Source organism: Poecilia reticulata, linkage group LG11, assembly GCF_000633615.1.
Source record: "Poecilia reticulata strain Guanapo linkage group LG11, Guppy_female_1.0+MT, whole genome shotgun sequence".
NCBI classification, from domain to species: Eukaryota; Metazoa; Chordata; class Actinopteri; order Cyprinodontiformes; family Poeciliidae; genus Poecilia; species Poecilia reticulata.
Genome location: NC_024341.1, coordinates 6,212,922 through 6,224,606, shown reverse-complemented (window position 1 = coordinate 6,224,606; position 11,685 = coordinate 6,212,922). Strand labels below are relative to the sequence as shown.

At 35.6% G+C, this 11,685-nt stretch overlaps 3 protein-coding genes across 4 annotated transcripts in view; 1 reads left to right on the top strand and 2 right to left on the bottom strand.

Annotated features, from left to right (window-relative positions):
- LOC103472078 (uncharacterized) overlaps window positions 1-2,810 on the bottom strand; it is a 6,274-nt gene extending 3,464 nt beyond the window's left edge. Inside the window, exons 1-3 of one of the 2 annotated variants that reach the window (XM_008421457.2) lie at window positions 2,693-2,810; window positions 1,669-1,759; window positions 1,326-1,347 (exon numbers count right to left, since the gene is read on the bottom strand). In XM_008421457.2, the coding sequence (XP_008419679.1) occupies window positions 1,326-1,342 (17 nt within the window). In that variant the 5' untranslated portion in view covers window positions 1,343-1,347; window positions 1,669-1,759; window positions 2,693-2,810. The remainder of the gene's footprint in view (window positions 1-1,325; window positions 1,348-1,668; window positions 1,760-2,692) is intronic. The other variant, XM_008421458.2, reaches the window with a different exon arrangement.
- A 391-nt stretch (window positions 2,811-3,201) lies between these two features.
- On the top strand, window positions 3,202-7,694 carry rpl14 (ribosomal protein L14). The gene is made up of 6 exons (XM_008421456.2): window positions 3,202-3,280; window positions 3,790-3,891; window positions 3,975-4,069; window positions 5,708-5,807; window positions 6,772-6,825; window positions 7,599-7,694. The coding sequence occupies exons 1-6, from the start codon at window positions 3,278-3,280 to the stop codon at window positions 7,656-7,658; spliced, it is 414 nt and encodes a 137-aa protein (XP_008419678.1). The 5' UTR covers window positions 3,202-3,277; the 3' UTR covers window positions 7,659-7,694.
- Window positions 7,695-9,077: 1,383 nt separating this feature from the next.
- The window catches only part of LOC108166736 (sodium-dependent dopamine transporter-like), an 8,920-nt gene continuing 6,312 nt past the window's right edge, over window positions 9,078-11,685 (bottom strand). Inside the window, exons 2-3 of the mRNA XM_017307633.1 lie at window positions 11,280-11,417; window positions 9,078-9,746 (exon numbers count right to left, since the gene is read on the bottom strand). Coding sequence (XP_017163122.1) covers window positions 9,613-9,746; window positions 11,280-11,417 — 272 coding nt within the window. The 3' untranslated portion in view covers window positions 9,078-9,612. The remainder of the gene's footprint in view (window positions 9,747-11,279; window positions 11,418-11,685) is intronic.

The following is an 11,685-nucleotide window of genomic DNA, read 5'->3' as shown; positions in this document are numbered from 1 at the left end:
ATATATAATATACATTAGCTGAAGTCTTTACAACAAACAAGAACACGCTAATCCAAGTTTCAGTAAGTGAGCAAAGTTATGATATGGAAAATGAGCAAACTTAACCAGACCTTATGGTACATAGTCCAAAAGAATTTGATTCATCTTCATCCTCCAGGAGACTGATCCATCATTTGATCCTACGGGGTTGGATCCCTCATGTTTTCACTTGATCAGATACATTTTCTCACTCCTTATGAAACCCGGGGTTTGTGATCCATGCCCAACTAGAACTTGTCAGCACAAGAATTTGCTTATCTTCGTTTACTTTTCAGACACTCTGTCATCGGCTTGTATTTTGGAACAATGTAGTGCAAATATTCAAAATCCATTTACCTTTAAGGTGTTAAGAGCCGGAAGGTCCTTTTATTTCACCTCTGTACCTTGTAGAAGAAGAAGAGCCAAACGACTTGAGTCCACAACATTTCAGCCATGAAAAGCGCAACAGATTCCCAGAACGTACTGATCCGGGGTCAGGTCCCAGCTGAAACAGGGTCACTCTGGCGTCATCTATTCCCTCCTGGGGTCATCTATTCCCTCCTGGGGTCATCTATTCCCTCCTGGGGTCATCTATTCCCTCCTGGGGTCATCTATCCCCTCCTGGGGTCATCTATCCCCTCCTGGGGTTATCCTGAGGACTTTATTCAGGGCAGATTGTGTATCTTGTCATCAGTTATGCAAGAGGCTTCTTCCCAGATTGACGTCCCAGGAACAGCTCCAAATGAAGAACCAAGGCTGCTTCAAATTAAATGCCGAACTACATCAACACGCATGGTTCTACACACAGAACTCCTAAGACATTTCTGGGCTTTCTCCTTCAAGTTTACTTTGCAAATCTAATTCCACTTGATACGTTCTATGCAATTCATATTCAAAGACATATTTAGAAGAAATTTTAAACTTGAGTCTATTATTCCAATACTATCAGCAGCCAATTGTCATAATATTCTCCACCCATTATCTAGTGCCAAAAAGTGTGTTTTCACTTTTCTACTTATTTATCCAAGGGCAAACACACTGAATAATTCCCTTTCACAAGATATGACCCACTACACCAAATAAACAAAATAGCAAAAATAACTGCCGAATCTTAGTTATTTGTAAAAATAACATGTTAAAAAATAATCCTGATAACCTCTAAGGGACGGCTGTGGTGGAATATTTTTCAGACTGACTCAGACTAGTCACATACTGAAACTATTTGTATGACTCACAATTAAAGTCACACTGACGGATTTTCATATCAGTTTACAAAACCTCAAGTTTAAGAGAAAACTGGTACTTACATTTGACACTTCTCCATTCTGGCTGTCAATTTAAACAACAAGAAGCAAATAAATAGATATTCTTCTAATATGGATATACATATAAAATACAAAGATAATTTGATAAAAAATAAACATTAAAAAATAGGCCAATTTTAATAGACTTTATAAAATTATTTCATAATGATAGTATATTTTAACAATATACTATGTGTGTGTGTTAAACAACACACAAACACACACACACAAACTTTGGATTTATTTTGTAAGTGTGTTATTGTCAGTATTTCTGCATCGATTTAAACTAATGAAAATAAGAGTAATAAATCCACATTGGCGTGTTTGTATAAATTAAACTTGTTACCTGGAGAACACCAACCTCGATCTTCTTGTTGCTGAAAATGAACTTCCGCACTTGGAACGGTTTCTTAACACCTTCGTGCTGCTTTCAGGGACTGAAGGAATATTGTAAACAGAAACACCATAAATACATTAAAAATAAAGAATAACTTAATCAAATGATGAATCTAAGCAGAGTCAATTAAATTTTAATTAAAACAGCTCAGAAAGTATCCATGTTAGTCTTACGCAATTTTGACTTTTAAGTAGTGTTATATAAAATCGTAATAGTCAGTAGAAACAAATCTACAATAACACGAATAAACAAAAAAAGTTCTTCAGAGAAAATATAAAATTAACATAAACGGTAGAAGTCTTTTTTTAACAGCATAAGTTTCAGAACCTAGCCAGCTTTATTTGGCAAGATTGTGTGCGTAAGAGGAATGTGACTGCGGTTTTCAAGCGCTCACGGAAAATACAAGATACATTTTATGGGAATTAAATAAGGATAAAAGAATAACATATTTGAAGCAATTTTTTTACAGAAATTATAGGGGGGAAAGCATCAAGTATATGCTTCTTCTATAGTTTACTTTTAATTACATTTATTATAAAACGGTGCGAAGTGGGTTGAGAAAAAACTAAATAACATTTTATTCCACCTTAGCTACCTTTAATGTGTCTGCGTTTGATTATATAATATTTGAACAGATTTTTTTTTAAATTATGGAAACATTCTGTACGAAAAAACCGCTTAGAAAATTTCAGCTGCGCAACAAACGAGGCACTCCTTAAAACGCCATATTTGTTTTCACTTCCTGTAGTTGGAAGCCTTAAAAACCTTTCGACTTTCCGCTTTCGTTCTTTTAAGAATATATCTCAGATCTACCTAAAACATAAAATTTGGGCATTTTTACTTTAAAAATGTTATTTTTCACTTCCTTATGTTTTTGGTAAGTAAAATATTTCGAAATGTAACTTAACAGTTTTGGACCCAACGCGGAATTGAAATAATCACAAATGAGTTAAAAATAAGATCGTCTACATACCTTTAACAAATAGTTGTTAAGAATGTCAACAAATTAGACCTGTTAGCTTGAGAGCAGAAACCTCGCTCGTCCTGTTGCTAGAAATGAACTTCCGCACTTTGTTCGGTTTCACCACACCTTCGTGCTGCCTTTAGGGACCGACGGAATATTGTAAACACAAATACTCTTGTTCAATTTGACGTTGTGCTAGTCAACAGGCTCTCTATTTTAACGAAACCCTTTGACTTAGAAACTATTCCTCGGTTAACTGTAGCTATCAACCCCTATTTAGGTTTGAATTTAGTAGTTTTGCTGACGTTGGAATCATCTTATATCCTATGAAGGCAACAAAAGTATTACGCCGCCATATGTTGATTAAGCCGTTCCAGGGTGTAAATAACACATATTAAATACACCAAGATGACAATTTTGTTATTAGTTTTGTATTTTCAACTATAATCAACAGTCACGGTGCGTGTACATATTTATAAACGCTTTATTGTCTATAACTTCATGATTATCTCACTGCGCATGCGTGTAGCGAAGGGAAGTCGTATGAGCGCCGAGCGGAAGCTGTAACGTCCTTTCTGCTCCCGGACTGCCATCATGGTGAGTTCGCCATGAGAGACGGAGAAATTTTAACTTGAATTTCGCCTTATTTAGAGGTTCTCACATCGGCGAAGTTTCCACACGCTTTACTTAGATGCTTATAAACCTACAAATGAGACGTTTTGTAAAGTCTGGTTAGTCTGTGAGGAATTTTGTTGCCGTGTCGAAGTTTGTCGGCTACTATCCGCAACACAACGTGGTCTATCAGGCCGTGTAGGCCCAAATCTATCCGGTGATGGCTTGAAGAACACTATTTATGCATGTATAACTTCAGTTTCATTAAGCGTGTGTTTTCCTGTTGAGTTGCTTGTTTTAAGGTTCACAGTTGTATTTTGCTGGTGTTAAAAACGATGCATTAGCGACGCCAGCTAAGCTGTACAGTGCTGTTATACGCGCACTATAATATTGTCTGCTTGTCATGACATAAGTTGATTCATTTTCATGCAGTCGGTTTGGATAATATCATGTACTCAGACTGAGTTGTGTCTGCATTTTTATTTTTTCTTTAGGTGTTCAAACGCTTTGTAGAGATCGGCCGTGTCGCCTACATATCTTTTGGTCCCCATGCTGGCAAGCTGGTGGCCATTGTCGATGTTATTGACCAAAACAGGGTAAGTAGTTGGAAGATTTTGCATTATTGACTTGGGGCAGAGCTACAGTTTAATCAACTTAAACTCGCCTTTACACTTTCCAGGCGCTTGTTGACGGTCCCTGCACAGGTGTGAAGAGGCAAGCCATGCCCTTCAAATGCATGCAGCTCACGGACTATGTCATCAAAGTTCCTCACAGGTGAGCTCAGACACCTCTGTACTTAAAATTGAAGATTCGGTCATTATGGGTGCAGAGTAAGAATGAGATTCAACCACATGTCAGCTTTGTTTTGCAAACACTGCAGAAAATTACTGCGACTGCATCTTTCAGTGATTCTTGAGAATAGGGACAAAATGGGTTTTAATTTTCCCATAATTTTTTTTTGTTATTTCTCAACCTTATGTATGCAAATATGACAAATAATGTTTTGGAAATGTAAAGATGCTAAGGTGCAGGCTCCGAGTTGCAACATTTTTCTTTTAAATTACATTTTTAATCGACTTGACCTAGAACGTTGTCATCACCATCTGACAAAAATAAATAAAAAATAATTTTTAATAACCCTATTAGTGATATTTTTACTCATTTGCAGACAAATGCTTCTCAAGAAACAAAATAAATATTATTTAAAACAAAAAACAACAAAAAGTCCATCTGACGGAGTTGACACAGAACTGAAGGTGGTGACAAACTAGTGAGTAAAATGAAAAACTTGATACATGTGAAGTAATGCAATTTATGTAAAATACGTTAAAATTAATTAATTGCAATTTAAGTGAGATTTGACAACAATTTCACTGAAAAGTCACAAAAACTGATGGAGTTGACAAAAAGCCAAACTATCTCAATTTATTTATATGATGTTATTCTGAAGGAGGCCATATTGTAGCTCATCAGGTCCATGAAATCTTTACATTATACCAAAATTAATCTTTTATTTCACAAAATTTCATCAAAGTTTTGTAAATTGTCAGTTATGGTGTGGACACATCATGGTTGTGACAAAAAACTTAGGAATAAAAAGAAGAAAGAACTGAAGAATAACATAAGCCAACCAGAGCTAACTAGCCCTCTTAGCAAAGGAAGAGGTCATGGGGTCCTCAGAAGTTCTGGTGCCCCCCAATAATGCCTGATTTTTTTTACATTCTTTTAATTTCTGACGGTGTTGACAAAAACTAGGGACAAATTTCAATGGAGTTGGAAAATGTATAAAAATGATTTTTAATTCAATATATTGATACCTTTATAATTATTTATATGACTACTTATACTTAATTGTCATAATATAGAATTTTAGTATTTCTTTAATTATTTTAAACTATTATAATTTATTGAGTTCTGCTTCTGGACAAGGGCTTTTACAGGCATAATCCACCGACTACAATGTTTAAAATAAAAAAATATTCAGCAAATACCTGGAAAATATACATTGTTGTGCTCACATGACCCAGGTTAGTTTAGTCAGATATTTGAAAAAATAATATTTTGTTTATATTTTATTCAAATTTTGTGTTTTTCCATAGGACCTGTTTTGTCCCTATTCTCAAGAATCACTGCTTTAGTTTTCTTTCACCAAAAATTTGCGTTCTGTGTTTGTGAGAGAATGTTATAGTACAAGATTGTTTCATGAAAACATTGTGACTGCCTTCGCCAGCACTATGTATCTTGCTTTATAGTTTTGAACTGCACTATTTGACATCCTTTTATGAGAATTTCAGCAGGTTATTGTTGGCTTCCAAATAAATGTAGGTAGCTTTCAGGGCCCCTTTTCACTGTCTGACATGTTTTAATGTAGAAAGACTTTGTGTGTTTCCTAATGTGTGTGATGGTTCCCAGTGCCCGGCAGAAGTTTGTGAGGCGAGCCTGGGAGAAGGCCCAAGTCAACGAGAAGTGGTCTCAGAGCAGCTGGGCCAAGAAGATCGAGGCCAGACAGAAGGTAAAAATCATGTCACAATCTGTCTTTGTTTTGTTGTTTTTTTTAAAAGTTCCTTTCTGTTTTAATATTATTAGGGGTGGGCGAAATGGACTTATAGTTTTATCATGATTTTATGTGGTACTATTGTAATAATGATTTTTATTACTTGTTTTTTGGGTAGCTGTATGACTGACTACTTATCAGTCACAAATAAAGATGTTAAGAACCACACATGTGTAATGCGCTTCTTTAGGACACCAGTCACACAAAGCAGTGTAATGAGCTGCACATAGTAACGGCATTTAGTCATATTTTCAAATGTACATGTATTTATTGACACACTCATTGAACAAAGTAGAAATAAAATGGTAAAATTAACAGACAGTTTTAGGGGTTTCGATGGCGTTAGTTGTAATTTATTGTGACAACTAAATTCTTATGATGAGAAATTTATCACAATAAATGTTGTCCATCGTTCCATTTTATTTCACCAAATTAAAGTTAACAGCGAGTTAATCTCATCTTTAATCTCAGGTATTTTGTTAAAGTATTCATTTTAATTTTTTTTTTCTCAAATAGATATTCAGTGAATTTATCCGTAATAGTTCCTAACCTGTAGTTAGAAAAATATATCAACTTGTTGGGAAAAGTAAAAAGGTCTTTGGAGTGGTGGAAGTTTAACAAACCTGTAGGGGTGTATGTTAAATAAATCTGCTTCACCGTGAGTCTGTTGGGATCATTTTTAAATGATTGAGACCTGGAAAGCACTGGAACATTTTCAGTTTGAGTTGTTTAACGATGCTAAAGTGAGTTGATGTTGTTGATCAGCTTCCACCGTTTGCAGGATTTTCCAGGTTCCATATTAAAAGCCAAAATATGTACTTTAAAAAAATGGAAAAGTCTGGATATTTGAGTGTTGAAAAGAGGGAATTTTTGACATGAAGAATAAGTTCTGTCTCTGACCTATGAATCTTCATGTTCACAGAGGGCCAAGATGTCTGACTTTGACCGCTACAAGGTGATGAAGGCCAAAAGGATGGTGAGTACAACAGACAGAAGCCACCTCAATTAGGAAGTTCAGATTAGTGACACAAAACACACATTTTCACAGTGAGGTCCTGAAAGCTGTTTTTATAGAACTTCCTGGAACCTTAGTCCATTCTGCGTTTCCACTTTATGCTCACAAACCACATTATTTATGTAAATTACCACTGAGCAACTGATTCTTCTCAGTCTGGGAAAGCAGATTTCTGAAAATGTTAACAGCAGAGTCATGAATGTAATCAAAAACAATGAAATCAGACTAAAAAAATAATACATTTTGAATTGCCTCGTTTTGATTATGGTTTCAAAACCTTGAACTGCCACAACATATATAGATAGGCTGTTCAAAGTCAAATCCATAAGCAGTGATTGATCAAGAATTGAAGTAAGTTGTTGGTTTTAATCTGAACCTCAGAACATAAACGCTGTAAAACATTCCAACAGATCTGATCTGTTGAAAATGCTTTTATCAGATGTTTTCTGAAAGCAGAATCCCACTTTTATTTTAAATATTTCCACTAAGACTTTGATATTGTCAATGTATTTTTATGTAAACGGTCAAACTTATATTTAGCATAAGTTTAAACATGTGCAAACTGTTGTGTAATGTAGTTTAAAACGGGTGAGGAAGATGGTTTCTTCATGCTGCCGTGGTTTGTGTGATTTCGCCAACAGAAGCTTATGAATTATTAATTTGAACATGTGCAGAGGAAGTTAATAACTTTGAAGCAATACATTAATCAATGCATTATTTTTTTATTTGTGTAGAGAAACAAGATCATCAAGCATGAGGTGATGAAGCTCCAAAAGGAGGCGGCAAAGAAGTGAACAATCTTCACAAAATAAATTCTCTGTTCAGTTATTCATCTGTCTTCTGTGTGTTCATTTATCATGATTTTAATATAACTCACTATTGATTATACAGTACAGTAACTACAACCATCCAAAGTTTAGCATCATGCCAAACCTACCAAATAGGCACAGGCTTCTCTGAACTTTAATGGGTCAATGTGTTCCAGTCCATTTTTTCAATTCAACCCGTTTCCCTGCACCAGTCCACTCCTTTGAAAGGGAATTATTACCATAGCAACATGTTTAACAATTTGCACAAATAGTTGATATGTTTTAGCTTTCTGGTTATGACTGGTTTCATCAAAGAAGTGAAATGCATAAAATTTGCATGGCAGTGTCACATGACTAACCAGGGTTTAACACAAATTTAAGCAAATAAAATATTAATTATTCTACCCTGTTACATCAGAGGCTAACATAAAGTATGTCGTCATGTCAATGTAGAGCAGGGGTGTCAAACTCCAGTCCTGCAGGGCCTCTGCCCTGCAATGTTTAGATGTGGCGGATACAAAACACTGCAGTGTTTGTATCTTGTGTAGATAAATTCTCCAGAGCTTTGCTAAGGACCTAATTATTCTATTCAGGTGTGGGTCAGCAGAGGCACACCTAAAATTTGCAGGGCAGTGGCCCTCCTGGACTGGAGTTTGACACCTGTGATGTAGAGTAATGGTCTTTAACTCTTCTGGTTCTTTAACGTGGCCTGTAATATCGCTTTCTTGTAAAATTATGTTCTCTCACAATAATAATGTATTTACTAGTCTATGAGTTGTCCTGCTACAATATATATATTTTAAAGACTTTATGTTAACATTTTGTTTGTAAGATATCCTAAGTTTGATATCTTTAGGATAAAAAATCACCACAAACTAATGTACAAAATAAAGACAAGACAGATCAAACATGGGCTTTACATCCCTACTCCAAGACAAACTTTCTGTAAGAAGGAAGGAAATTAAGAAAAGAGGATACTACTTTAGAATAAAGCTACTTTATTGTAGGTTGCTAACAAATAGTTTATAAATATATACATTTTCTCTTAGCACTTTATAAATAATTCTAGTATTTAAGGATGAGAAGGTAAAATCTACTGGTATCTTGCCAAATGATATTTGTTCATTTCAAACTACCTTGTGAGCACAACAAACATTTGTAATTTTTTTGGCATATAGTCTCATCACTGAAGCAGTGATGCATTAAACGTCACTTACGTAATGCATAATAAACAGTTGTTTATGACGAAGTGTTAAAAGATCATTAACGTATCTATAAACTTTATAAGGAGAGCCTGATTGTAAAAGGGTTGAGCCACCCAAACTATTTGGACTATTTTGAGCCATTTCCACGGGGTAATACCGCCATCTGCTGGTAGTTTTGGTTGTGTGTTTACGAGTCGGTAGTCCGTTTCATAAACGACACGTTTTCATGTGCAGTCCCTTCTGCTACTTTTTATTTGTCCCGGGAAGATATTACAGGCCACGTTAAAGAACCAGAAGAGTTAAAGACCATTACTCTACCGGCTTGGAAGAAAACTTCCGAACAAACCACAGCCCCGAATGCAGCATTTTCGCAATCTGATCTGGAAAATGGCTAAGAATTCTGGCTACCTGAAGCAAAAAAATCTGTTCAAAGAGGATCTCTCTGTGGAAGATCGCGAGAAACAGAGCCGGCTGTGGCCAATAATTCAACAAGCCCGCAAGGATAAGAAGATCGCATACTTTGTAGGAGGTCGTGCTTTTGTGGACGGCAAGAAAATTGAATAACTGTTTCGTCGGACCCGTTTCAACCAAATATGGAGGAAAAGTTCTATGTTCTCAGTTAAATTCTACTAAAACTCAGACACTTGTTTGTTTTTTCTTCACTATTTTAAAACTCTTCTCAGTTAATGCTCGAGGACTGAGGGATATCACTAAAAGAAAAGCTTTATTTCTGTTTACAAAAAATTGTGCTGATTTTTGTTTCCTTCAGACTCATTCCAATGATAATGACTATAAGCTCTGGAAAGCTCAGTGTGGAGAAGAGCTGTGGATGGCCCATGGAACTCACCGTGCAGCAGGTACATTAACTCTGAAACACAAATTTAATGGCAGCATTATCTTCACCGAAGCCGACCCCCCTGGACACTATATTTTCACAGTGATCATTTTTAACAATTCTCTTTTTCTTCTTGGTAACATTTATGGTTACAACAACCTCAAGGAAAATGTCAAGCTGTTTGAAACTTTCAACTCAAGTATTGATGCTCTTATTAAAAGTTTAATGATATTAAAATAATTTTAGGAGGAGACTTCAACATTACTGTGAATAATGAGGTTGACCGATGGCCTAGCAGGAAAGGATTAAATTATCAGATTGTTGACTTTATGAATGAGCGAAGTTTAGTAGATATTTGGAGGGTAATTAATCCAAACACAGTTAACTTTACATGGAAAAACAAAACTGGTTCGCAACTCTCAAGAATCGATTTCTGGCTAATTTCTGACTCCTTACAATATTCAAATTGCAAAGCTGAGATTATTCAAGCCCCCCTTACTGATCATAAGCATTTTGTTACAGGTTTGTATTTCCCCTGATGGAACTACTAAAAGGAACCCTGCATATTGGAAGATGAATAACTCCCTTCTTAATGACAAATTTGTCTGTTTTACAGTTAAAAACAAAATTACAGAGCTCCATAAATTGGCACAATCTGAAAACAATTATGGACGTTACTGGGAGCTCTTAAAATATGAGTTAAGAAAAATCTTAAGTAAATCTGGAGCAAGTAGAATAAAAAATAGCTTAAAGGAGGAAAACTGCTTGGTCTCTGAGTTGATTTCATTATCCTCTACTCTTCCTGAAAATTTTTCTGAACAGAGAGTCAAGTTACAAACCCTTCAGCTTAAACTCGATCAGATTTAGATTAATAAAGCAAGAGGAGCCTTTATACGTTCACGGGCCAAATGGTTAGAAGCGGGGGAACAAAACTCTAACTACTTCTTTAAACTTGAAAAACAAAGACAAATAAAAAATGATATTACTAAACTTAATTCTAGTGGCACAATTATTGATGACCCAAAAATGATTGCCAATACATGTGAAACTTTTTATAAACCATTGTATGATAGACATTCTCCTGAGGAACTTAATTATTTCTTCAACTCTTTAAGTGACACAAAATCAATTGGGGACCAAAACAAAATATTATGTGACTCTCCTATCATGCCTGACAATATTAAAGAAGTTATTAATAGTCTAAAATCCAATAAATTCCCTGGTACAGATGGACTTAACATCAGAACTATATAAGATGTTCTCAGAAGAACTCACTCCCTTTTTACACTCTGTGTTTATTGAAAGCATTAGTAATGAAAGACTTCCCCCTTCACTTTGTCAAAGTTGAATTACTCTAATCCCAAAACCTCAGAAGGATGAATTAATCTTGGATAATTGGCGCCCCATCTCTTTACTTAACAGTGATTACAAAATTTTAGCCAGTTGTTTAGCAAAAATAAATAAATCAAAAACGTTCTCAGTGATAGTATAGAGGAATCTCAGAACGGCTTTATGGCTGGTAGGAATATCATAGATAACATAAGATTGGGTTTTTTTCCCCCTCACCTGTTTGGTTAGCATTCAAAGGACACTGGCTCCACGGCAGCGGGTTTTGAAAAGAGTTAAAGAAGTACCAGAGCACCCAGGCTATGATGGTGTTGTAGAACAAGGAGACCAGGAAAGACACCACCATGGAGGCAATGCCTGAACACAAGGGGAAAAACAAGTCAGTCGGAGGGAAGTTTTCCAAAGGAGCCTGAGGAAACAGTGTAGCCGTACAAGAGACAGGCTTTCATACCACAAGTGAACAACTTCTTATCAAACTTATTGTAATTTTTCAAAGAGCTACTATCAAAATGTGCAACATTTGCAACATAGATCCAGTTTTATGTTTAGAGCATGAAATTAGAAAGGCTCAAGTGAACAAAGAGAGTGTTGTGGCAATATTTTTTGATATTGAGCGAGCATATGA

Excerpts from the sequence above, each read along its gene's own strand:
- rpl14 (XM_008421456.2), top strand. Across the intron at positions 3,892-3,974 it reads ATGTTATTGACCAAAACAGG|GCGCTTGTTGACGGTCCCTG; the intron begins GTAAGTAGTTGG and ends TACACTTTCCAG. Across the intron at positions 5,808-6,771 it reads AGATCGAGGCCAGACAGAAG|AGGGCCAAGATGTCTGACTT; the intron begins GTAAAAATCATG and ends TCATGTTCACAG.